The 26,819-nt window shown below is 39.0% G+C and overlaps 1 protein-coding gene across 4 annotated transcripts; it reads left to right on the top strand.

Moving 5' to 3' along the window:
* Window positions 1-25,984, top strand: col21a1 (collagen, type XXI, alpha 1). Of its 4 annotated transcripts, none has more exons than XM_018689909.2 (29): window positions 1-190; window positions 6,565-6,692; window positions 6,894-7,454; window positions 7,639-7,804; window positions 7,885-8,113; window positions 8,773-8,946; window positions 10,537-10,614; window positions 11,572-11,655; window positions 12,842-12,904; window positions 13,345-13,398; window positions 13,490-13,543; window positions 13,656-13,709; window positions 17,537-17,590; window positions 17,691-17,744; window positions 17,827-17,880; window positions 18,249-18,302; window positions 19,996-20,040; window positions 20,134-20,187; window positions 20,293-20,346; window positions 21,378-21,431; window positions 21,595-21,666; window positions 22,135-22,170; window positions 22,941-22,985; window positions 23,777-23,809; window positions 23,900-24,046; window positions 24,159-24,213; window positions 24,300-24,491; window positions 24,571-24,648; window positions 24,828-25,984. In XM_018689909.2, exons 2-29 carry the CDS (start codon window positions 6,596-6,598, stop codon window positions 25,013-25,015), a joined length of 2,883 nt encoding a protein of 960 aa, XP_018545425.1. In that variant the 5' UTR covers window positions 1-190; window positions 6,565-6,595; the 3' UTR covers window positions 25,016-25,984. The 4 variants fall into 4 exon arrangements, 3 of the variants coding, with proteins under 3 accessions (XP_018545425.1, XP_018545422.1, XP_018545424.1); XM_018689906.2 differs by lacking the exon at window positions 1-190 and adding an exon at window positions 2,870-3,133; XM_018689908.2 differs by lacking the exon at window positions 1-190 and adding an exon at window positions 2,870-3,133 and having other exon boundaries at window positions 8,776-8,946.
* Window positions 25,985-26,819: the final 835 nt, after the last annotated feature.

A 26,819-nucleotide genomic window follows, 5' to 3' on the forward strand; every position in this document is an offset into this window, starting at 1 on the left:
AGAGGAAGAAGGACAGAAACAGAGGAGACAGAGGGAGCTGCTGGAAAGGGCAGGCTTTCATTCAGCAGAGAAACATGTGCGCTTCTCCCCAAATTCAGTTTCTGTAAACCCAGGGCTGTGAACAGTATTGATCACTGGCTCTCAATGAGAGGATTAGCAGGGATTCACACAAGGGCTTGGACGCTTTCTGGTAACTTTTTGCTTACTATGGGTGAATTTTGTGAGGCAACATGTTATATTTCTGAAAATTAGAGATGCTGATTTGCATTTTGTGGGTGTTGTTCATGCATGAACTGTCACATTTCTTTAACTATCAGACAGCTAACTTGAGAGTATAACATTATAGGGAGGCTGTTGATCATTTGATCAAAGTGGGCTGATTTTTTGTGGATTTAATTTATTTGTTCAGTGTTATTATGTAGGAACACTGTTCAGAATAGTAACAGTTTAGCACTGTGTCAACGTTTATTTGAGTGTCCTACACTCTTGTGCTGCAGCCATTACATATTGAAGACATTAAGCTCAGTTATCAGTCCCTTGTTTGGGCTACTGTCATGCAAAGAATGAATGGAATCATCTCAGGATTTTTCCTGGCCTTTTCACTTGTCGTAAATGGATTTTTCTTTCATATTTCTTGAATCTGCCCCAGCATTGGATAATGCACTAAAGCACTGCATGCATTGTGCTCATACAGTTTTTAAAGAAAATTGCACAAATATGTAGAATAATATCTCTGTGACTAGAGAAGAAACTATCAGGCATCTGAAAGTGCACATGTTGGCTGAAAAGAGATAAGACCTCTATGAACTGACATGTTACAAGACATTATTTATCTGTGTGGATTAGTTGAACAGTTTTCTATGGAATACTGGTGGGGCTTGGCTTTCCCTTGTTGCTTGAAGAATTTGGCAGCAATAAATCCCCCTGATCTTGGCAAGTGCTATACACGCTGAACAGCAGTTGTTGTTTCTGGAATGGAGGAACTTCCTTTTGCCAAATTTACAACAGATAACTATAACTTCAGCAGTTCATGTGGAGTTAAAGCCTGCAGTTGCATTACATAAACTGCAACCACAAAACAAATAGAAAAATCTATTTTTGTCTTTCTGACCTCAGTAATTCAGACGGTTTAACTCCTTGATACTGTTGTTTAAAATCTATGACTCAGTGTCACCCACCCTGAACAAGTGAAATCTTATCTGGTGAAATGTGAGAAATCATTTGTTCAGCAGTTTCCTGAACAGCATAGCCAGCTGGAACAAACTGCTACTAAACTTACATAAATCGTATTAACTCTGCAGAGTATTGCAACAAACAACAGCCTAAACCCAGAGTTATTGTCATGTGGTAGCTATTTTCAAAATAAATTTAATATTCTCCATACCAGTGTTACAGATCTACTATTCCATCACCATAACTAAAACCTGGGGATACAAAGTGTCTCTGCTGCTCCAATAACATCATAGATCACTTGGGTCTGATACTAACTTGCATCACAAGTGCACCTGTTAATTCTGCTACATTATTCTTGCATTCCAACTTTAAGCATTATAGCACAGCACAAATAATGTTGCGATCTTATTCCTGGATGAGGGTTGCTTCCCTTCATCATGACTACATGTGTTTGGTCACTGTCCACAGCCGGAATTTCACTGTCTGATGGTGTAAATGAATTCCATGTGGCTCTAGCCGAGGTGTAGAAATACTCAGTTTGGGGAAAGTCAGTCGAGGGGAAAGTCATTCTGGCTGTACGCTGCCAGTGAGGGGGTTTTCCAACAACCTCCTCCAGTTCTCTAGTGGGGAAAATTCTGAAGAAAACGGCTCGCAGCTTAACGCCTCCTTCAACTGTGTTACTTCAATGCTGAGTTTACACGGTGGAAAAATGCAGTCATGTTAAAGACTGTGACCCCTCTTTGGCTGCATGGGAATAAAAGCATTTGGGAGGCCAAAGGTTACATCCTGGCCACTGTTTTGTTGACCTTCCTATGTGACAATGAGAAGCAGCTATGAATAAAGTGTACGGTCAGTTCCTCCCTATCAAATTCCTTCCACAAGGCTTGTTTCTTATACTGTATGCAGCATATCTGGTCCTCATTTGCAACTGCTTCCTTTTAGACTGTCAGCAGTTTCTTTCTTACACGTGCTGGAAAATACTGTAAAAGATAATTAAATGGCGCAGCAACAAAAACAACATATGATCAAATGTCTGCTGACACACAACTTTCTAGCTGCAAATATAAATAGGACTCTTTTCATTGTCTTACATGGCTCTTAATATCTCATTTCATCTCTCACTTCATTAGCATGAACATAACCATCATTATATTCCACTATAATGCTACATGTTGTTTGCAGCATATACAATATTAGTGTTCAGCTATTACTGAAATAAACTTGCTAAATACACACATAGTAAATAGCATGTATGTAACATGCACTTGTCTTATATTTGACATTAACTGATGTCAAAGGACAAACTCTGCATTTTGTCATGTGTTGTACTTGCCTTGACAGTGGGATTCGTGTCATTTCTAAGTTGCTGGCAATTCTAACATTAAGAACAGCACAGAACAAAAGGACAGATTTGGTCATTTGTTCAAATGGCTTGTAAGGGCCCCCCTGTCCTTAAGTGAACAAGACTAAGGGTGTTTTCGCTGTGTTTTGGGGTTTTTTGTTTGTAAAAGGTGCGTCGGACCTCGGTCTGAATACAAAACTTGATCCAATCAATACTGTCTATCTATCTGAACCACGGCGCGGGTCGTTAGTATCGGGAAAATTATTTTTTTGGATGGTCGGGGCTCTCCGACCAATCACAGGAGGTTGAGGCAGGCTCGTCACCCATTAAACAATAGAAGAAGAAAGTTAACCGGAAGAGAAGTAAAAATGAATCGCGGGTGCACGTTAGGCGATGTTGCGTGTGGCCAGAGGAGGACATGAAATATTCGATTATAAGTTGGTCTGACGACGAAATCAGTAGTCAACTTGAAACAAATGCATAAAATCCGGAAACTTATAAGTTATTTTCTAACGGAATGAGTTGAATTGATAACAGGCCAACACAGCCCGTCTATAAATCAACCATTGTCAAGTATATGGAGACGCAACAAGTGCAGGTGATGATAACAGGACGAAGGTATGTCATGCTAAGTTCTTCAGTTCGCTCGTTAAAATGCAGTGTGAGACCAAAGGTAACCGTCTTTAAATGTATACAGTGTAACAAAAACATTAACGTTAGTTCGGACTTACAGGCGTGGAAACGCCTCAATAGTCAGTACGCTGTTTTAAATGCTCACATTCTAACAGCGACAATGCTAACATGCTAATTTTAGCAGGTGTTAATGTTAGCATGCTAACATTTGCCTTAAAGCATGCAGTCCATGGACAGATTGAAATTTCGAACAGATGATGGCGCTAGGTGAAACGTCAGGGAATCAGCAAAGTCACTTGGATACATTCTTTGGTTAAAAAAAAAATAATAAAAAAAAATAAAAATCGATATTTCAACTTTCACAACACTGTAACATGTATCATCTGTCAAGAAATTCGTCAGTGTGGATGGTGGGACCAACAAGCTCTCCGATGTTATCACCACAGTGGGCTGTTTGCATCCTGTCTCTTACCAACAGTCAATGGTGGTTTCATTCAACCACGCCCACAATTTTCCCTAACATTAATCAAGCTGTTATAGAGTTCTGCATGCACTGCAAGGCATTTTTTCTACTGATGAGGACACCACATCAGGGAATTGCTGAATTATTTTTGGAGAACCTTGACAAATGACATATTGTGTAATTTGGGTGTGAGAACTTGTTGTTGAGAGATCAGGTTACCATATTTAGGTTCTACATGTGGGGCTTCAGAATGCGATAATTTCGTCTGACAGTCTCTGGAGTGAAGGTGAGGTGTTTCAGCAGTCAGCCATACAGCAAAGATATTATTGTGCATTGTAATGTGGGGAGCCTTAGGGCTGAGCATAGCAAAATCATTACAGATTGAGTCAGTCAGTCTTGTAAATAACAGAATGGTGGACAAATTGGGAAAAAATGGAAGCAAACCAAAAGAGATTAATCATATGTGCAGATTGTTTTGCTTTCATCTTCCTAAAGTGTCAGTGTCCAATATGTTCAGACATGCCAGCATTTTGAAACCTTTTGCCAGGGTGTAAAATAATATTACTCCAAGAATTACACACCAGGTGACATAACTACTGTAAGTGTTTCAGCAGCATGTGAGAGTAACTGGTTAAAATTACTTCATGTACTGATGGGAAGGAAGGTATTACAATTGGTTTTAACCATGAGAGAGGAAAAGTGTAGGAGTGAAGCTTTTCTGGGCAGGCGTATTGTATCCAGGCCAAGGGTGGGCAAAGATTGGCAAAAGGCAGCAGATTTGAGGAAACAGCTGATAATCCCACAGGAAACAGTGAGCACTGGTTTAAGGGCAGTTGTGGTCAGAGGTTCAGGGAATTGTTTATTTTGTAAAGCTGACATTGCCATGTGAGGATGTGGTTGATGAGGCTTTAAATGAAAATGCTTAGGTGTACTGAGGCGGCGGTGGCCATGCAGCCACATTGGAAAGATACAGTGTGCCACATGCAGGATGGATGCAGAGTTTTGAGTATAGCTTAGTGGTTAGCAAGTGAATTAGGGACTTGTGTGTAGCAGTGTCTGTGGCAGCAGTGGGAGGTAGGAAGTGGATATAACTCAGGAAAAAGCAAACATGGGCCAATGGGATTTGCACTTGAGAGCTGTAGTGGCATTCAACCATATTTAGAGTAGGTGGCTGATGAGTAGTACTGCCTTTCCTCAACGTAGTGTGGTGGCCTGTGTGGTTTCCTTTTGTGGTTAAGTACTGTAGAAAGACAATATGATTCATGTTTCAGTGTTAATACTTGTCCAGAGTTATGTCACAACATTGTTCCATTACATGTTAACAGTGACTGATGCCTTCACCGGAGAAGTGTCAAAACCAGAGATCCCCACAAGTAAATAAATAGCACTTAACTTGGAATTTAAAACTGCTTTAATCACTATGTGGATATAAACTGCTGGATCAGATTGGGATCTGGGGGAATTTGGAGGCCAGATCAACACTTTGTGCTCTTTGTTGTGTTCCTCGAGACATTTCTTAGGAGTTTTTGTGGTGTCGTGGGAGCATTGTTCTGCTGGTGGATGCCACAGACCGCAGAACATTGTGTTGTAACAATATGAGTGTATGTTATTCACTTCACCTGTTAGTGGTTTTAATGTTTAATGTGGTTGATCAGTGTATAAAGTCAATCAAATAACTATGTATAATGTATTACTGTCTTTCAGCTCATTGTTTCGTTGCAGATAGTTAGCGGCTAGCTCTTGAACATAGAGCAGCTCAAGCATTGGTAGTGACCAAAAACAGAGCTACAAAGAGAGTGAATATTGGACTAACATTCACTAAGTGGACAGTATTATGACTCTAAATGAGAACTTATGAGATCAGCTGCATGTTTAAATGATAAGCAACTGGTTGCTAGCACATCTGCCATGATAACTCTAAAAAGTGATGATAGGTTAATGTTATTGCATTGCCCCCTTGTGGCCAAAATATCAAATAATATAGTTTTAAGAGAGACTGGGCCTTTTGATGAAATTTTAAGTAGTTAGACTATTTGTTCTTTCTCTGATTAATTGCTTTGTATCTTTCATCATTCTTTTGACATTTGGCAACCATTTTCTACTTTTTTGTATAACCTTAACCTAGAAAGATTTCAGTGACCACAAACAATGAATGGACTGTCCTGTCTGTTCTGTGCTCAACTTGGGCCTTCCATACAGTATCTCAGCATGTATGTGCACTATTATGTGCAGACTTTTCTGAGCTATTGCCTATCCCAGAGGTAGCTGGGCTTCAAAATGCACAGTTGAGTTGATGAAAAAATGTAAATCAAGACATGTCAAATTCCTGCTATAAAATATAAAATCTTTGTATTGAGTGAATTATATGGATGAATATTGAATGAATCAACCAGGATATGAGAGTCACAAAAGCTAAACTAAAAATAACTAGTATCATTAAAATTAATGTGGAAAATGTTTGAAAATGAGTCATAACAAATGCTTAAAGTGTGAATGTATGCATGGACTTCCTGCTGTCATGCTTGAGTCATACATATTCATAAAAAGCTTAATCAGATCACCTTCATCTAACGCTCAGGTTTATCTTTGGTGCATCATCCAGAGAGACAACATGACCTCAGCGCACAAATGCTGCTAATTCGCATGTGTATACAATGCTTGAATTATTTAATGTTTGATTTAATTCAGATTTTGCAGAGCCAGGCTACATAGCCAAAGTCCATACTTATGTGTGAAATCACATGTTGTGGGGTAGTTTTGTGTGGCCAGGTTTTTGATCTTAAAGTCTATGGAAACAGAATGAGCCAAAATAAATGACAACCAAACATCTCTATAATGGAAAAACAATAGTCTGTCAAGGCAAAAATTACTCAGGGACCACATGTCACAAATGCTTGCATTGTCCTTTTCTTTTTCACTGCAATACAAAGCATGTTTTTCCCTTTCCCTGTAGGTGCACAATTGGAACTTGGTACTGCTGCATAATGGGTTACAAAGCGACATCCATGCATTGTGTCTTAAGATGCCTGTGCTTCATGCTTCTCCATTTGTTTAGTGCCGCTCAAGATGAAGACATAAGAAGTAAGAGTGCTTCTGTCTTCATTTTCTCACACTTTGTTATGCTTGTTGTCCATACATTAAAAACTGTCAAATGCATACAACTTGCAAAGGTGATTTCATGAATTGTAAATGTATTTTATTTAATGTATTCCACCACACTAGATGTGATTAACTGAAACCATTATTGTACACTAATAATTGTTCATTTCCTGTCTGCTTTAGGCTGTAGGACCGCGCCATGTGATTTGGTCTTTATTCTAGATGGCTCCTGGAGTGTCGAAGATGTCAATTTTGAAATAGTAAAGAGATGGCTTGTCAATATAACAACAAGCTTCAACATTGGACAGAAGTTTACCCAGGTTGGAGTCGTCCAGTACAGCGATGACCCTGTTTTAGAAATACCTCTGGGGAAATACTCCTCTAACAAAGACCTCATCAAAGCAATGGAGTCCATTGAGTACATGGGGGGAAACACAAGGACAGGCACAGCCATTAAGTTTGCTACAGACAAACTGTTTGGCCTCTCTGAGCGTGGTTCACATGGCATTTCTAGAATTGCTGTTGTCCTGACAGATGGGAAGTCTCAAGATGAGGTTTTGAAAGCAGCAGAGGCAGCAAGGAAAAAAGGAGTAATTCTGTTTGCAATTGGTGTTGGGTCAGAGACAGAAGAGGCCGAGTTGAGGGACATTGCAAACAAACCATACTCAACTTATGTCTTCTCTGTTGAGGACTACAAAGCTATTTCCAGGATCATACAGGTCATACGTCAGAAACTGTGCGAAGGTAAGCACTGCTGATCAATGTCTGGAGCTAAAAGTGTTTTTATGCACAGATATTACAATATCAAATAAGCTTAAGTGCTATCTGTTCACAGACTACTGCATTCTGACTCTTATCCTTGTCTTCATTAGGTCTGTTACTCTTTCTGTCACTATATTTGTCTATTTCACTCTGTTTTCTGTTGCAGAGACTGTGTGCCCAGCAAGAATTCCTGTAGATTCCCGTGATGAGAAGGGTTTTGATATTCTGTTACATCTAAATTTGGCCAAAAAAACAAAGAAGACACAAGGGGCATTTTACGGCAGTAAGGCCTATGAAGTGACCTCCCGTGTTGACTTGAGTGAAGCTACACGGTAATCATCTTGCTTTTGTACTTTCTTCATCATCATCAGTGTATTCAGAGTTGACTGACTTTTATCATTTGGTCATTCAGGACTCTTTTCCCTGATGGCCTCCCTCCATCGTATGTTTTTGTGGCCACACTGAGGTATAAAGGATCTGTGACAGTTGAGGAGTGGGACCTGTGGCGAATACAGACGCGTGATGGGAGACCGCAGATGGCGGTGACTCTAAATGGACTGGACCGCACTGTCATGTTCACCACAACCAGCAAAGCACTAAGCGGAACGCAAACAGTTACATTTTCACAACAGACTGCAAGGGTAACATAGAGCGTATTATCACCTTGAAATACTCTTAAAGGAAAAAAATTATTTTGTGCATGAGGATTAATTTACACATCACAGGAACTACTACACAGCCTGTGAGAACATATGTGTAATGTAGCTCCAATGTGGAGTTTTGTCAGGGTTATCTATACTTGGACTAAAGGAATACAAATTTAGATAGAAAATAGAAACCTGCATTGGATAAAACAGTCTGGTTCTGTCAGGTTCTTCCCAGTTCTGTCATCTTCTGTTCATTAGTTTATATAAAACAGCTCTGGCAGAATGCATGCACCTCCCAAAGTTTTAACATTTTCTTTCAGCCACACGTAACACTTGTTATGTAAGCAATAAAACTTAATCCTCCCATTCTCACATCAAGTTGGTTTGTATAAGCCTGCAGAGCTTCCGAAGTCTATTTAACCTTTACAGAAGTGGAGGCTGCTGTACATCTGGTTAACAGATTAAGCCCTTAAGCCCTTATATATATATGAGCTATGCTCATATATATAATTTAACTATGTTGGTTACACGCCCTTTTCCTTTCAACATTTTCTGTTTTATTGTTTGTTTTTTAAAAGTCTTTATCAGAATGCTTCCAGGATGTACCATTGTATTAATGACTACTGTTTCCTATTCCTTTTCAATGACAAAAGAAGCTGTTTGATGAGAAATGGCACCAACTGCGGCTGCTTGTCACTGAGGAGGATGTTACTCTTTACGTTGATGACCTGGAAATAGAAACGCTACCCTTGGAGCCCCCTGTTGGCATTTTCATCAATGGAAAAACCCAAGTTGGAAAATATGTCAGAAAGGAAACAACAGTGCCAGTAAGTTTATCAGCATCAACAACCCATAAAATATGTGTTGTTTGGTTCCCAGAGAAGCAATCCAGCAGTACGTCAACCTGACTATAGAAAGATGGAACAGTTTGTTTAATGAGTAGTTGAGGAAACTCACTACTGATATATGTTTCAAACAGAATCACACAGCACTGCATGGTTTATTGCTGTCTCTGAAGAGACATGCTTACCTCTGTGGATAATAAATTCCTGGCAAAAATGAGTCTTTTTCTCCATGAGGTCTTATTAATCTTTGTTTTATTTGTCTCAATTGGCATAATTTGCGCCAAAAATGCTGTATTTGTAATAAATCATAATTGTGCTGTGTAATTTGCTCTGCAGAAGGCTATATAGTAAGGACTCTCTCAGACATTGAAACAAATACATCCCTGTAAACACAGTATTACATTTTTATGTAATGATAAATATAGAAAAGAAGGAAATCAGAATTTTGCACAAGATGCGTTTTATTCTAATTGTCAATATGATATAACACATTTTGAAACAATAGCACAGATTGACCATTTAAAATACCCCCTACACATATGTAAGCAATTAGGAAGGTTTGGCATTGTTGCATTTGTGGCCATAATAATGGTAATTGAAATAAAATACATGTAAAATAAATTTAAATTGAATAATGCTGCCATTTTAAACTAAAACCCTCAGCTCATCTGGCAGTGAATTATAATATATACTAAGAAAAATATGATTTAATCAGAAACAGCACTGTGTACAATGAGAAATATTTGGAGAGGTCTATGCATAAGATCAATTGTTTAGAAAGAACGAAAGAATACGATTCATTCAAGACATATGTCAGCAAGTATGTTGACACATCATTATAGCTGTAGATATTAACTTCAACACAGCTTGTCAGGGAATGTTATTGTGTGTACTGACCGACTGTTATGAGGATCATGAAGTTTTTAAGCCATTTAACAAAGTGAATGTGCTTATGTAAGACAAACACACTTCTAACTGGAAACAGATTTTTGTAACTGGACCCTTAAAAGTACACTATGATTGGATCACGATGCAGTTTTAAAGAACATTACAATAGTATTAACCCTCAGACCAGACCAGACATTCTTATCATGTTTAAAACTAAATACAACCCACTGTTAACAGAATGTAAACCATATTGTTTTAGATTGATTGTGCAGTCATATTAATGTTTTAATGAGGCTCAAAATAACGTAAATCATATGTAATGATCATCTTTCTGCTCACATGGTAACTGAAGTGAAACAGTCAATGTACTGGAGCCATTTTACCACCAACATCAACAAAATACCAAACAATGGAAGAAGAGTGTAACGTCGCTGCACAACACTTCCAACTGCTGAGGGAGGTCTGGCAACATCTAGTTGCTCAATGCCCAGTGAGGGCACTTATCTTTGCTTTAACAGTTATACAATAGCAATTTCAATTAATTAGTGGCAAAGCACTGATAAAACTGATTAAATGTTGCAAAATTGCCCCCATATTACAGCCTGAGCTTGTTTGGAGTCTCCAACAGTGGAGGTTGTGTTTTTAACAAGAAGTTCTTCTTCATCGTCTTTTGTTTTTCTCTAGTTCGAAATTCAGAAACTTCGCATCTACTGTGACCCTGAGCAGAATAACCGAGAGACTGCATGTGAAATACCCGGAGTTGTAAGTATAAGAGTCTGCTTGGCTCTGCTCTTCTGCATTGTAGTCCAAAAGCAACAGAGATAGCATGTTAATACCTGCTTTACACCTTATCCAGCTACATTTGTTTCTGCTCTGACACACACCTCACAATGGTGCAGCCAGTCATTTCATTGTCAGTTACGTCCAGCCCTCACTGCATGGCATGGGATGAGGCCTTTACACTTTATATTTCGCCAGTCAAGGGTATTGTAGTATTGTGTAGTGAAGGTGTAAATTCAGCATATTCATTTAAAGTCACATTTGTTTATGCATAAAAGAATTTGTTGGAGGAGGAGGACCCCATGGCTCACCTTCAAACATACTGCATTCAGTGTATTTTTTTTTACTGTCTGCTGGCATTAACTGTGTTTGTGAAGCAGTGGCCCATTGTTATGTTGGCTTGGAAATTGCTAGAACCACAAAACCAGTGCCAAATTACTGTTTTTAATGTGAAGCTGTTGGATAAAAATATCAAAAGAGACAAGATGAGAAGCCTAAAAAGACAAAAGCTTGCCAAACACCACCGCTTCTCTCCCTTCTGTGTGTGCTTTTCAATGGCTTATTTGCAATGGAATTTCCAAGCTCAGTTATCAATTTCCGTTTGAACAGAGGCTCAGATGCCTCTCTGGCAAAATCTCACAGCATTTGATTTCAAAACAGAACAATATTCATTGCTCATATTCAATGACAAGCTCATTTTTAACACAGAGAAGCAAGTTATGTATGATGTAATTGGCATTTATTCTGTTTTATATAATTTTAAGCTGGATACCTCCAGAGTTTGAAATACTGGTTTGACAAAACACAAAATTTGAAGACATAAAATCAGGTTTTAGAAAATCGTAGTAGACATTTTTAATCAATTAATCAAGAAAATACATTTATCAGTGAAAATAATTGGAATTGTACATAATGTCTAATTATGCTTGTTCATTACAGTGCTCCAACAGTCCTGATTACACTGAACCCACTCAAGAACCTTGTGCTTGTCCTCCTGGGCCCCCTGGACTTCCAGGAATGAAGGTCAGTTGATCTTATTCCTCTCATTCTTTATCTTGTGTCATGGTGTTGTTTCATGTTATTATTTTATATATCGAATAAGAAAATAGTACCACATTGAAAACCACATCGCAAAACATTAACCTCACACATTTGGATATCGACCAATAGAGTTTGTTCCTGCTCCAGCACTCCCACATGTTCAGACAGCTGGTTAAATATTTACTTTAAACAGTGGTGGTCTGTTGAGATTAAATAAGAGAAAAATAACTTAATCTTTAATAATGCCGGTTTGTGTGTAAACTCAAGAATGACAGAGAGTCTAAATTGCTTCTGTGTGGGAGACAAAGCACAAACTCTCCCTCTTACAGCTTGGCCTTTAGGAAATGTGCACTGCATTCCCAGGTGATGTCTAAATCCTGCTCTCCATGTCAGATAATTATGAGGTTGCACTTTACCAATAGGTCAGATCCAACTACAGTCATTACAGCCTATAAACACGGATCTCCTTTGTGCCAGAAAAAGTGCTGTGTGGGAGGTTTTAGCACTTTTATCTCTTAAATGCACAGTTACCTGCCGAAAATGTACAGTTTTACAAATTATGAACCCACCAAACAGCCTCTTCTCCACTTTGGCAAATTGAGGCTTGCCACTGGGAGTGAGTCACATTTAGTCTTGTAAGATCCTGTTGTACTGTACTGTTTGCTGAAAACAAACCAGACCACTGCTTAAGATAAACACTGGTTAGAATGGAAAATTACCAAACTAAGGAATAAACCCTACATCTCCGTCTTTATTGATCACAGGGAATCAACCAAATAATAGCAACCCCAGTCATAAAACCCTTTACATGAGGACCTCAGAGAGACATATTACCAACAGAAGTCTTTGTTAATAAAACTTACATGGTTTCAGGCATGTTTGTGTTTATAAGGTCACTGCTATGCTTTTACTACATTTACTAATAGATCCAAAATGCTAGGGCCATTGCTGGCTTGCAGATGTTCCTTGTAACCCCACGTGATGCTCAAGAGCATTCTACATTTAGATGCTTTATAGATAAATTAAATCAACACTCTATGCTTGAGAAAGCATGTTGTTACCAAAGATGTTTTCAATGAATAGATTAATTCATGCTGCTTTGACTGACAAAGAAGTATAATTTGTTTTAGTTACACATGATTAAGTTGCCTCATTGTGCTTTCTACAGGGAGAACAAGGAAACACTGGCAAACCTGGTCAGCCTGGACCTCCTGGTGCTGATGGTAAGCCTGTGAGTACTACATAGTTCAATATATAAACATACAGTACATAGTTGCCAACAACAGTGTCACAGTAGCATCTGAGAAAATGCCAAACCCCATTGAGTTAATGTATCCATTAGGTCATGACAGTTTTTGCTTGTTGATTCTATGTGGTCAGGACTGCATCAGAATGCTCAAACACACACACTGGTAAATATGCCTGTTTACTTATTTTTCCAATGGGTAAATAAAAAAACATGTCTGATTATAGCTAAAGCAGCAGCACAGTGGTGATTTTGTGTGATGAAAACCAACCAAAAAGTGAACCACATGTTATATAGCATGATCAAAAACTCAGAGAAAGAATCCGCCTCGCAGCCTAGAGTTACTCAGAGAACATGCACACAGCTGAGATTCAAATGTTTAACCAAGTGTGTGTTTCTCTCTGCCTGTTTTCGTTGAATTTAAGGGTATCCCTGGAGTTAGAGGGAGTCCAGGGTTGTCAGGTCCACCAGGAGTAGAGGTAAAGAGCATTTCACATATTCTACTTTAATGGTAGATTCAGTATCAACAGTAGAAAATGTAAAGCTGGTTTCTTTTGTTACCTCTGCCAGGGGCCACGTGGGCCAGATGGGTACAAAGGGGAGCAAGGGAGACCTGGTGATTCGGTAGGAAGGTCAAAAAGCACATTTGCTATACAGATGGGTTTCATTGTCATGACGTGGCTGTAATATTGGACAACTGAAAATCAGTTTTTGTAATACAAGTCTGTACTTTCAGGGCGACAGGGGTATGCCTGGATTACCAGGATCGCCTGGACAACCAGGAGAGAAGGTGGTGATATCCATTACTCAATATGTCCCCCACATTTCTATTCCATATTACTGTACCGTGTCTTTGTCACAATGGTTCTGCCTTAGATGCTTCTTTGTTTTTTTCTCAGAGATTCCTCTAAGACATGTTGCTGAAGTTGGGCATTACTCAAATTATTGACTGACCAAAACTGAAAGAAAGTGATAGTGATTGTTAAAAAGTACAAAGCACACACTGAATTGTTAAGGTAAATCTTATTTTTATGGGATCAAATGTAGGATTAACAGGAAATCCCTGCTAGACACATCAGCTTGAAGCATCTGAACATTATTGCATCAATCACTCTACAAACCATATGTTATGAATATAAAACCAGATCCCTCAGGAGAGTAAAAAGTGCAGCCTCTATACTGTGGGACAAGAGCACTTTGCAGAGGGAGCATGAGGGCCTTCAGAGACTTTTTAAATTTGTTCATATTTCCTGACTTTTGTTCTGCCCTTTTCCCCCAGTAAGCTCAAACAGTTCTTTGCTATTTTTAGGGAACCACAGGTGTATCTCTTTTCTCTTGTCACCTTGTTTTTTGCCCTCAGTCATCCTTGCTTTTTAGCCCCCCAGTCACAGTGAAATCTGCAGTGGAGTTGCATGGAGGAGATTAATGTACATCAAGGCAACATGAGATCCCAGAAAGTCTAACAAAACAGAACACACCCCCACAGGGAGGACTCTGTCTCTAACTTGAGGCCATCCATTAGAAATAAAACCTTGTAATCCAGGGAGACCAACTTGGCTGCAGAGCACATCACCTGCTCCAGTGTTCCCCTATATTATTTGTGAGAAGATAAGTGTATAAAAAGGTCCTAGTAAAATGTGAATTAATCTTCTTTTTTCAGATAAAAACCGGACAGCTCAAGTTCTTGCACATAAAAGACTAGGGTGAGAATTCACAAAAGTGGCCAAAATATCAAGATGTTAGGAAATCAATAGATCACAGTAAGCGGTGCCTTGGCTGGATAACTTCCTCTAACACTGTCCAGTCACAGTCACGCAGGCGAGGAAACATACAAGAAAATTGTGTGCTGTGTGTTAGTGTCAGCTGTCATGATGTCGACTGTAACAAAATAGCATATGAGCCACAGGGACAAGTCACAAGTAACTGTGAGCTTAATTGTGTCAGAAACAGTCCAAGTAACAGTGAAGCAAGGCTCTCTGTAAGTGTTCTTTTCCTCTGATTGCTTTGATGTTCATCTGAGCAAGAGTTATTGAGTGTACAGTGAAGTAATACATCCCTATGAGATTGCATCACCCCTGTCATATCATTCTACCTTGTAATCAGTGTGACCACAGGGGACCCCCTTGCCAGTTGGCTGAAGTGAAGATCATTTGAAGCAGTTAATGCCATTTTCAAAATGGTCTCAGCTGGCTGTAGACACATGTCCTGGAGCACCTGAGCAAATCCTCCTGTACCATCTGTCCCATTATTAGAATTTCACTCACAGGTCCAGGATGCATCAATTTTTAGTAGTGTTTATACTGTCTCCTCAACTTTCTTTGATTAGGTCAAATACTTTTATCCATACAAAAACACAAAGAGAGAGAACACAGTGGATGACTGCATTTCTAAAGATCAGGTGGATTTATTGCATCTTTTTATCCCATTTCCAGTTACACTTAAACATAAAAGGATTGTGACTTTTACTGGTCTATGAAAACGCTCTTTTAAAATCCCATAATTAGGCTTCTAATTAGTGTAATGGTCTAAGGCATGAATGATGAGATGAGCGACTAGAAGGTGCACTGCAAGTGATTTTCCATCACTTTCACAGTAAAACAAGACATCTGCCAAATGTGTGCAAGTTTGTAAAAGCTCTAGAGGAATAGATTAAAAAAAAAAAGGTGAATACACCACAAATCAAATGTAGTCCTTTTAAATTCAGTTATCCCTATCGGTCAATACATCACAGAGAATCATAGTGAACATATACTTCTAACGCAAGTCATAGACACACACAAAGACACTCATAATACACAGAAACACATAATCAGTTATACAAGTCACGCTCATATTAAACCAGCACATCTGATCCAAAAACATCTTTACCAAGAACAGTAAAAACACCAATAAAATGACCCTGTATGTATATGAAAAATGTATGTAAAGCACCTCTTACACATGAATCTGTAAAGAGCACAGATGCCTTTGGCACCTCCACAGTTCAAACTTCAACTTTAACTTAATCTTTGTAGTGGCCAAGTGAAAGTGTTTCATGATGTTCTAGAAAACTGAATTTTCTTCATGTCTGGGTCAAGAGGTGTCTACATTCTAAAGAGCCTCCACGCAACAGAAAACTATCTCTCAAGACCAAGAGGTCTTTGACCAACAGGGAGCCACTTCTCTTAAAGTTAGAGTGAATCCTCATCTTGCACAGCATAAGATTTTCTACAAACTACAACATGCCAAATCATTCCCATATTGTAAGACCACCAAAGGGTGTAGTCTCATTTTCCTGGCATAAGTTTGAGAGAAGGGAAACATGAGATGTCTGCTAAATTAAGTCAAAAGTACATAATTCAAGAGCACAAGAGGAAGAAAGACTGTTAGCCACTTTGCCAAAAACTGGCTATGTTTGTGTATTCACAGTCTGTGATACTTGTTCATGACCACAGTCATTCATCACCTGTTGAAGGTACATCTTATAGCTAATCATGTGGTCTCTACTATTGATCTCTGTAGTTCATCAACACTGTAACTACATAGTCAGAATACAATCTGACAGAAATCAATGCGCCTAATTGGAAAACCCACAGCCCACATCTGCCTACTGTTCCCTGTAAACCTCAGGTGCAAGAACACACCAGTCACAGCTTACACTACTTACGCTAACACCTATCCAAATTTTATGATCCATGTTATCAACCAGGATTTTTGCAACACAGTACTATAAAACCGTAAAACTCCCTGCAGTATGAAGACAAAAACAGCACAAACACTACCAGTTGGCCTCCATGTCTGTGCCTTTACTGCCCTGGCTGCAGTGCTGCCAGTCACTGGCACCCTGAGCCTCTGAATCTCTTCATCATGGTTCGTTTGTTTTGGACTGGAATCCAACTCATGAACAGAACTGCTGTGGCAACCACAGCTGCAGAGATTTTAGCTGTATGTTTTGATACCAGTGGAGCATGAATACGTGTTCCTGGCTGTCTTTCTATATACTATATAGTATAAACAAATATTTTTGCAAATGAGGCCACAATAAAAATTCTGTTGCCTAAAAAAAGTAACAGAGCCAGCATCATTTGGTTTTACACTGAACAATAATTTGTTCCCTCTTGAGCTGATTAGCATGTTTTGAGTGCTGGAATGCAAAATTGGAGAAAGCAAATGATGTAATGTAACGTCCTGCCTTGTTCCAAAATCATGCTTTTTTTTTATTCTGAAAATGTGAAAATACAGTGACGCATCACTCCCTTAAGTTTTGGCAACATTCATCAAATACTAGCATCTAGTTTTTGGTCAACCATTGCAGTTCTTGAAATACCAGAATGATGCCGTTAAACACGTCACTCTCTCAAGTTTCAGTCCAAAAAGTTGTTCAATTCATTGTCTGTCCCAGAAGAACAAGACCACTGCTGACTAATGTCAAACGTTGACTGCATATTTGTAACCGTGTGGACTTAATAATGGGTCAGTGAAGTGCTCTTGTCCCACACGTGTGTAAATTGTGCCTCCTGATCTGGCTGAGTTTTTCTATTGCTGTCAAAGATAAGTCAGGGCAGTGTAGACTGTAAAAAATAGGAACTATTTTTCTATCACATGTAATTATGATTTAAATCTTTTAACTTTCCTCAGGGCTCTATAGGATCCCCAGGAATAGCAGGGTTACCAGGAAAACCTGGCCAAGTGGTAAGGCAGACAATCATAAAAACAAACAAAAAACAGTTATGTTACTGTGCATGACAGAAGATATATAACAACTTTAACTTGGATGGCATGATATTTCCAGGGAGAAAAAGGAAGTATGGGACCTCCGGGGCCACCTGGTTATCCGGGAAAACCTGTATGTATAAAACAATTCAGAATCAAATCCATAGATATTGTGCTGTTACAATTCTGTGTAAAACTCTTTTCTCTTATTTTAGGGCTTACCTGGGAGAGAGGGAAAGAATGGACTTCCAGGGGGACCTGGTCAAAAGGTCTGTTGGTTTTGACAGTACAGAATAGTTAAGTTACAAAGCTCATTCAGGGATATAATAGAGGCATGAGATTGGCTGAGTGTGTTAGAAGACTTTACTGTTCCCACTAGTTGTACTGTTGATGTTTGGCAACCATGGAAATGAAGTCATACAGTGCTGGTGTCCCCTTTGTCTTTTTCCAAACCACATTTGACAACTTCAGTAAACATCAAAGGTGTTCTTCATGTTTTAGATAGATGATAAATCCCAGATGACATGTAAAATGTATAAGACAGTGATGTGTGTGTGTCAAATCAAGGGCTCAGAACTAGAAATTTGGATGAAAATGAAATGCATTAATAATGTTTTTGCCTCTCCAATGTATTTAGGGAGAAGTTGGGGCCAGTGGCATCCCTGGTGTTGATGGAAGGGAAGGCCACCCTGTGAGTAGCAAACACACATATTACTCATGGTACATGTTTTATATTTTGTAGGTTGCTAGTGCTGTTAGTATTGTCCTACATCTTTACTTGGACTCCTAGAAATTTAAGACTCGATGCAAAATGTGAGGCAAATTGTGCTTGACTGAAATATGAAATGGACTGTCATATTGTGTTAAGGTTTAAAGTTTTCAGCAGAGCATTTTGAAACAAGAAAAGGAAAACTTTATGTATGTTGTACCTTACATTACGGTTCATAAAGTTCTTAACAGACAAATGCTGTACAAATTTAAGCTCACATGAAATCGTACTGTAAGTAACAGAATTGTAAAATAGACGCATAATGCTTTTTACCGTAGCAAGACTGCAGTGTGTTAACATATTGTCAGCAGTACAGAGAGTACCCCCTGACAGCCAGTAAATTAGGGGTATTTCCCCTGTAGTTCATCCCAGGATAACCCTGTTATGTAACAAGCAGGCTCAGGCTATAATCTAAGGCAGTGAAAGCAACTCATCGAGGGAATGCTGTGGTGCTCTGGCAGATCTGTTTTAGGAAGAAAGTGTTTCAACTGGGCAGCTACCCCACTGATCATGATTATAAGTGTCGTCCAAAAGTTTGAGATGGGTCTACAAAAGATGAGTCAGTTGCTCCACAAGGCTGTAAGCCATTTTTCCCCACCAGAACAATAGAGTTAGCAATGTATCCAGGGAGACAGGATTAGTACTGTACTTCCTCAATTTAAAACAGGATGAAGTTAGCTTTTCAGTGTAGGCCCCAATGTGGGGATTTCTCCTCCTATAGGTTGAGTTTGACCATCTTGGTGCCTCTGTGTCTTTATTTCTGTTGCTCTGCCTGCCTGTCTAATCCATTCACTATGCACATATGTTACTCAAACTTTTGTGTGAGGCAACCACTAAGCATCTGCAAGCAGTTATCTCAGAAGAAAATAACTAAAACAAAAAACTAAAGAGGCTTTCCAGGGTACTTTTGCTGCATGTGTTGAACCGAATAAACTTTTGACGTATGAAGCCATTTATTTATAAATCTGTATCTGCTGTCACTTATTTCCCCAAGTGAAATTTAAATAGCAACTACTTTTTTGTCTCATTGCATTTATCAGCAAATAAAACACGTGCACAGTCCACTTGGAACGCATGTGGTTCATCTGAGGATCGTACAGTTTGACATGCTGATTAAACTTTGGACAGTGCTCCAATAGTACATGGAGCGATGCAGTTTAGACAAAGAAATTACATATTCTTTCTATCTATCTTTTTTTTCCTTTTTTTTGGAAGTGATTATATTTACAAAATGTAACTGGGGAAAGTAACATTTTGGTAGACATTTCCTGGTGCACCATGACCAGTTCAATCAGAAGCTTTTATTGAGCAACTGGCTTCATTTCTTACTGACACAATGAAGTAATTATTGCAGAACTGTGAAAGGAAGTAAACTAGAACCTGTAGACTTTCATGTTGTTTTTAGAATCAATTCTGAAACACTGACTAGGAAAACATTTGCAGTTTAGAAATATTATTTCTGTTGAATACGTATATAACCCTCTAGCAGTAGATAGTGCAAGTGCATATTAGAGCAGGTTTAAAATACAGAGACATTACTCAGGGCTGGATTAATAGACAAAAAGAAGCATTACAAACAATTTCCTGTCATGTTTTTTTTCCCAAATTCTCCCAGGGTATACCTGGATTGCCAGGAACTGCAGGCCTGGATGGTCAAAAGGTAACAAGTTCCCAACAGATGTGCAAAAGAAACTGATCTGTGATTTTGATATTTCTTTGTGATAATGTTTGACTGATATGATTCTCATTTAAGGGGGAGGCTGGTTTGACTGGGCCGAGGGGCTTCAGAGGAATGCCCGGACTGCCCGTAAGTTAACATCTGTCGGACTGTTTGTTCATAATTTCAGTGCACATCAAAGTGCTAATATTGAATCTGAAGAGTTAACAAAACACTTTCTTGACTCTCCTGCAGGGTGAGATGGGTTTACCTGGTGCACCTGGTTTAAAAGGACCAATGGGACCCAAGGTGATCATTTATGCCTGCTAGAAAATTTCCCTTGAGCCTCTTCAGACTGTTGTATTGTGAGCAATGCAAAGCTACAATGAAGCTGGCAGAAATAATCACCGACTTTCATCTTACCAACAGACAGCAAAAAGATTTAATACAGGCTTTAAAAAGGATAAACTGTGCACAAAATATAATGTGAATTAATCCCCCTCTACATCCTTCAGGCTGTAAGTGCACTGGCTCAAACTGTGACCCAGAAAAGTCAATACTGCAGATCAGTCTATACAAGCTGAGACATGTCATGATTTAAGTTGACTCTAAGCACAGTATAGTGCAGTTAACCAGCTGCCAACAAGTACTGGATGTTGTATGACATTAGATTCCCGAGCCATATGTCGTCCAGCCTTCACAAAGCACATCGCGGTGCACAGTGTCATTACTTTGGATATGATTAAATCTTTGTAGCCCTCTTGAAATGCATAGAAAGATGCTTGGGTCAGCAGCATTACATGTTTTGTTTGGTCACTGTTTTTCTAAAATACACTTTAACATAAGTAACGATCTCTTGGCCACACCGGCAGCGCTAAATTAAGCTACAATCCGGTTCTCCTGCTTTCGTCAGTGGAATTTTAGTGGAAATGTAAGCAGTCTGGGCTTGTCTGGTCTGGACGCTCTGTCTCCTAATCACTTTTCATTAGCTGATCTGCCTCTAACAAGCCAGTGTGTATTGGTAAATGGCACACAAGTGAAAACCTAGTTTATGGACAGGCAGGCAATATTTTGATTTTATGGCTACGCTTCAGACTGCAATTACTGAGGCTTGTTCAACTGGAAAAGAAAGCATATGAGTAGACACAATTAAACGTCAAGCAGCAATATCCCAAAACCCCATGAAAGTATGCTTAAATTACTGCATGCATCAACGAAAATGAATTATGTTAAGAAAGTGAAAATACCAACTGCACTACAGCCAGTTATATGATGTAGAGATGATATTATTTCATTGTATGTTTTCCATAACATAAGACATGTTTTATTTCTTGATCAAGGGGATTAAGGGTGAAAGTGGAAGTCCAGGTATCCAAGGAGCACCAGGGCCTGTGGTATGTTTCTGTTTAAATGATCTAATATGAACCAGGTGCCTTTATCTCTGACTTAAATTACTTCAGTAATTTATTGAATAAGTAAAGCTGTGAGTGAATAAACATGTGTTTATCATGTGTTTCTTGGTTTAATTAATTGATGTTTAAATGAATGCTTTTAAAGGGGAGTGCAGGGGAACCAGGAAGAGCAGGTCAGCCTGGGCACCCAGGCATGCCAGGCCTGAAGGGCAGCAAGGTATTTCTACTGTGACCTTTTTTTTCTGCCAGTACAGTGACGCTCATTTCTCTACCACTTTCATCCAGTTGAAACCTCTTCAGATACATGATTTATGATCATGAAAATTCATCATTTGTTTTTGTTTGCTGGCCTGAGCTATACCCACTCTGGTCATACAGAAAGTTACAGTATGTCCACTGATATTTAGTGTGCCAGAAATTCTAGTTGTAATAATGACTCAACTTCCATATCATCAACTGATTTACATCACAATCACTTTTTAGTGGTAGTTTTTTAACTTATTTCATTACCACATGTTATTTTTGGACATTTGTACTAACAATAATTAAATAAGCCAGATGTGCGAAGTCTCCACTGTGATATAGAATATAAGGATATACTCTGGCAATATATATAAATCATTTGGAACTTGTGGTTAGTTTCCTGCTGCAAAACATCTAATGCATTTCTTTATTTCTTTGCCAGGGACAAAGGGGAAATACAGGTGAAAGAGGAGAGATGGTAAGACTCAGGACTGCCATCAACCCATAATTAGTCAAACAAGAGATAGACTTTGGTCCTAAAGAAATGTTTAACACTGGTCTGTTAGACTCAGTGTGGAAGTCTGCATGGGTGAACTTCTGTTAGTGGAGGAATATATTGTGTTTATTTTGATATAAAAATCAACAGTCACCTATCAGCTGTATTTTGCCTTTTGGAAGTGTAACTGAATATTTGCCATTCTTACCACCTTCCATAATGCTTTTTCTCCATTACACTGCACTGGATCAATTTTCATGACACAAAAACAAAATCAACTCTGGAAGGTAATGAGGAAGTGCAATCATATTTATGTAATCAAATCCAATGGGTTTTGATGTGGCGCATTTAAACCACATTAACACTCATAAACAGTACCATAACTAGAGACCATTGCTAGGTTGGACCATAGGTTGGACCACACCCATCTTCGAATTCTGCCTTCATTCTGATCTTAACTAGACACCTGTAAAGTTTTGCACCTGTATTTTTGCACAGTTGTGATGCTGTCATTGTGACAAAATCTGTTCACAGAAATGTAAACACCTGCCAACTCAAAACTACCTCTGTCCAGAATCACATTTTGCCATGATTACACACACAGACAGACAAGGTGAAAACTACATCACCTCCGCTGTTGCAGCTGATAAAAATGCATCAGTGATCATGTATTGAATGGATGTTTTAGACTCGTGTGTGAAACACTGATTTCATGTGCTTTCGTGACAATAATCTGATGATATTCTGACCAGGGACTGAAAGGTGAAATAGGAGAGCATGGTCGGCCAGGGGATCACGTGAGTTTCTTTTGATCAGCTTTGATGTATGAGGACTGATGATCGTTACCTTCCCCAAGGATGTTATCTTTCTATTTGTCTTTTAACCAGCAGAAGAACTGGTAAATAGATTTCAATGGAATTTGTTGGAAAAGTCACAGGTCAGGGGAGTAGTAGTTTTTAGGAGTCTTGAGAGTCGATAGTGCCGCCCTGTGGCCATTTATAAAGCACTTTCACTTTTTCATTTAAAGCTCAATTCTTGTTTTCGTTGTTTCCTTGTACACACATAGTGCCTAGCTAATCTATCCATAAAGGCAACACATACTCTCTGTGCATTTAAAATGAAAATCAACATAGAAGTCTTTTTTTTTTCCTATCGCTTTTCACACCCATGTATTGGATCATTTGTATTTGATGCTCTATACTCTCCTATCACATGCTGCCAAATACTTACAGGCATGACCTATTTGACATTAATTCTCATCATTCTTGAATACATTGTGCAACTGTAACCAACTTTAATTGACATGGTGCCATATTTAACAGATCTTACAGAAATCCGATGCGGTTGAGCATATAGGTGGTGCAACCAGCAAAACTCAGCAGTCATAATTCTGACTCTACAAATTTTTTGCATATTTGTGCATAATTTTTCAAGATTATCCTAAGATAAGATGAATGCCAGTGACCTGTTGTATGTTTTAATGAAGATCTAAATGCAGATTTTTCATTATTTAGATAAAACATTTTGGTTGTTGTTCAAATGCTTTCTGCTGTAGTTTTTAATGACTTACCCTGACTTTGATTGGCAGGGCTCCATTGGTCCAATGGGACTAAAAGGAGAGGTATGTTAAACTAAATGCATTAATTACTGTACCTCCATCTAACCTGAATTATCACATTTATTGCTGACACTGGGCTTGTATTTTTGCCAGAAAGGGACAGCAGGAGATCCGGGGCAGAGAGGTCAAGAAGGTCAGGTGGGACGGCCTGGACAGCCGGGTCAGTTAGGCCCACCCGGTCCCCGAGGGCTGCCAGGGGACATTGGTCTACCTGGCCCACCTGGACCTGAAGGAAGATCTGTATGTGTGATACACATTGTGTTTACAACTTTACTGTTGATGATTTTTTAAATCATGATGTTGTGTCTGAGACATTCACTGCAGATCCACATGATCCATTACTTTATTACAGGCAAGTGAACTGTCGGACAATCGTATTCGGCAAATCTGCAGAGATATTCTTCAGAGTGAGTATCATTAGAGACTTACTCATGATGTGTGTCTGTGTTTTCACCACTTACATCTGAAATCTTTTCATTGTCAATCATCCTAGGTGAGCTGCCTTTACTGTTGCTGAGCAACCAGCAGAGTAGCTGCACCAGATGCCAAAGCCGGCCTGGATCTCCTGGTCCTCCAGGTCCAGCTGGGCCCCAGGGACTCAGGGGTCTCCCTGGACTTATCGGGTCCAGGGGACAGCCAGGACACCCAGGTCGGCCAGGGCACCCTGGTATTAATGGGCTCAAAGGTAAAACTAGCTTCAAGTCAACAGTATGTTATTAAAACTATTTTGGGGGATGCTCTAATGCAAACACTTGTGTTTGTAGGAGAACCAGGTTTCAAAGGTGAGAAGGGGAGCCCTGGTCGAACCATTATTGGAGACCAAGGGCCAGCTGGTCCCCCAGGTAAATAATTTAATATCTAATAATAATTTAAATAACTAATAATAGTTTTATTCAATTTATCATTCAGGTTATTTACAAAAAACCCTCTTGCTGAGGTACCTCTGATATCTAATGTCACCTTTTACTACTGTGTACCGTTTCTTTGAACTGATCATTGCTTAGTCTTTTTGTCTCCGCAGGTCCAATGGGTCCCCAGGGGTACGGTAAACCAGGTCCTGCAGGTAAGCCTGGACCCCCTGGTCTAAATGGAGCAGAGGGTAAAAGTGGTAATCCTGGTATCCCTGGCCAGCCTGGGATATGTGATCCATCCATGTGCTATGGTAGCATGATGAGGCGGGATGCTTACAGCAAAGGGCCAATCTATTGATGTAATGCAGCGCCACTGCAGGCACCAGTCTAGAGCTGATGTGGAACAAACAGCCATTCTCAGGAAGATCTCATCTTTACAGTTTGTCTCTGTCATGGAAACAAAACGGACCTCTTCTAACACCTTTTATGTGATCTCAGACAGTCATAGAACTAGATCCTATCACATTTTCTCTATTGGTATTTTGTATTATTAGTCAGATGTCTTTGAACAAGGTTTGAGGTTTTAATGGTGTTAAGAGAATTTGTAATTGGCTCCATTTGTTACCTCTCATCTGATCACCTTGAACTCGTACTAAATCTGTGTCTGAGTCTCTCTCTGGGCAGTATGGCTGGTACATTTTCCCATATTGCCCCCTGGTGTTGCTTCATTGCATGTCGCTGTCTTAATTTTCACAGCACATCGAGTGGGTGCTATATGTTAGATTAAGAAAAAAAAAAGAGAACAAAAAAACACAACTTCTATAATCTATAACTTTCATGTTCAGTGATTTCACCATAAATTATGTCAGAAATTGGCATGTCTCAACACAAAACTGTGAGTTTGATTTCCTGTAGCTGATTATGAGCTGCTGTAAGCCTGTGTTCCTAAAGCATTCAGTTTGACTGTTAAGCACTTAACTCTTTATGCAAACTTCTACAACAGCTAATACTGTGTAAAAGTAACTAATACTTTCCCCCATTACAATACCAGTTAATTCATGTCATTTTATTCCAGTTAAAAAATGTTTAAAGTTTCACCGTCTAAGAACATGCTGACATTTTAATTTGAAATTTTATGTCATCTATGTTCCAGAGGCTTACCTTTCATTACTGTAGCAGGTATTTTATTGTTATTTATAAAAGAGTCATAACTGTGTATTTCAGTAGTGACATTTCTTAAGCAGCTTTTGTAATTTTATTTTGTGTCAAGGTGACTTTTGTATGAATCCTTTTTTTCTAGAATTAAAATATCATAATGATGTGTGAACTCAGTTTGTCCTCTGCTTTTGGATTTAAGTTTCAGGTTTATTTCAGGACTCCATCACATCATCAATCTCATCTTCGTCCTGGAAAGTCTGGGTGTGGTGTGTGTGCTGTTGAGATGTTTCCATTTTGACTGCAGCATCAAAAAGGATGAAGTGTGATTGCTGTGGAAAAAACAAGAGATCATCACCTGGGTCTCCTACTAAGGACACAGCGTTAGGAAACTTGGATGCAAGTGCAAAAAGCTTCAGTAGGCGGTGTGTGTGTGTGTGTGTTTGTGTGTATGTGTGTTTGCGAGACTTCCAACAGCTGTGTTGTCACTTTGTACACTAGATGGCGCTATGTGGCAATAGACAGCATGTCCAGGAGTTACATTACCTACATAGGAGCTTCCTTTTTTTCATCCTGGACAGCAGCCACCCATCACATGGAAACCTCTGAGTATTTATGTATTTGATTATCTCAGCATACTTACTTCAACATACTGTTTGCTTAACGCCCCTCTGAGAATGGAGCTTTCTGCATAAAGACTTTTGCCTTAAATTAACTTTTCTATACTCAAAGGCAGTTTTTTGCTTTGTAGGGAATTTATAGAATCATGAAAATGAAAATCATTGTAGGATATAGAGGCATACAGTGGCTCTGTGGTTCCAAATCCTGAATCTGTAGTATTCCTATCAATCTTTGAGGTATATTTATCTGCTGCGCCATTTGTTCCTATAAGGGAATTTTGTATCCTCCTAGTTACAGTGCGGTAAAAGCTGGCCCACTTGTTTGTTGGTTAGATTAATAGAATATATATATTTTACATCATCCCAGTAGCTCGTGTTTAAGCCCAT

Source organism: Lates calcarifer, linkage group LG16_LG22, assembly GCF_001640805.2.
Source record: "Lates calcarifer isolate ASB-BC8 linkage group LG16_LG22, TLL_Latcal_v3, whole genome shotgun sequence".
Taxonomy (NCBI): Eukaryota; Metazoa; Chordata; class Actinopteri; family Centropomidae; genus Lates; species Lates calcarifer.

Bases quoted from the DNA above. Each gene is read 5' to 3' on its own strand.
- col21a1 (XM_018689906.2), top strand. From the start codon at position 3,093: ATGGAGACGCAACAAGTGCAGGTGATGATAACAGGACGAAG. The intron at 17,745-17,826 runs GTATGTATAAAA...CTCTTATTTTAG, and splicing joins CTGGTTATCCGGGAAAACCT to GGCTTACCTGGGAGAGAGGG. The intron at 20,041-20,133 runs GTAACAAGTTCC...TTCTCATTTAAG, and splicing joins CAGGCCTGGATGGTCAAAAG to GGGGAGGCTGGTTTGACTGG.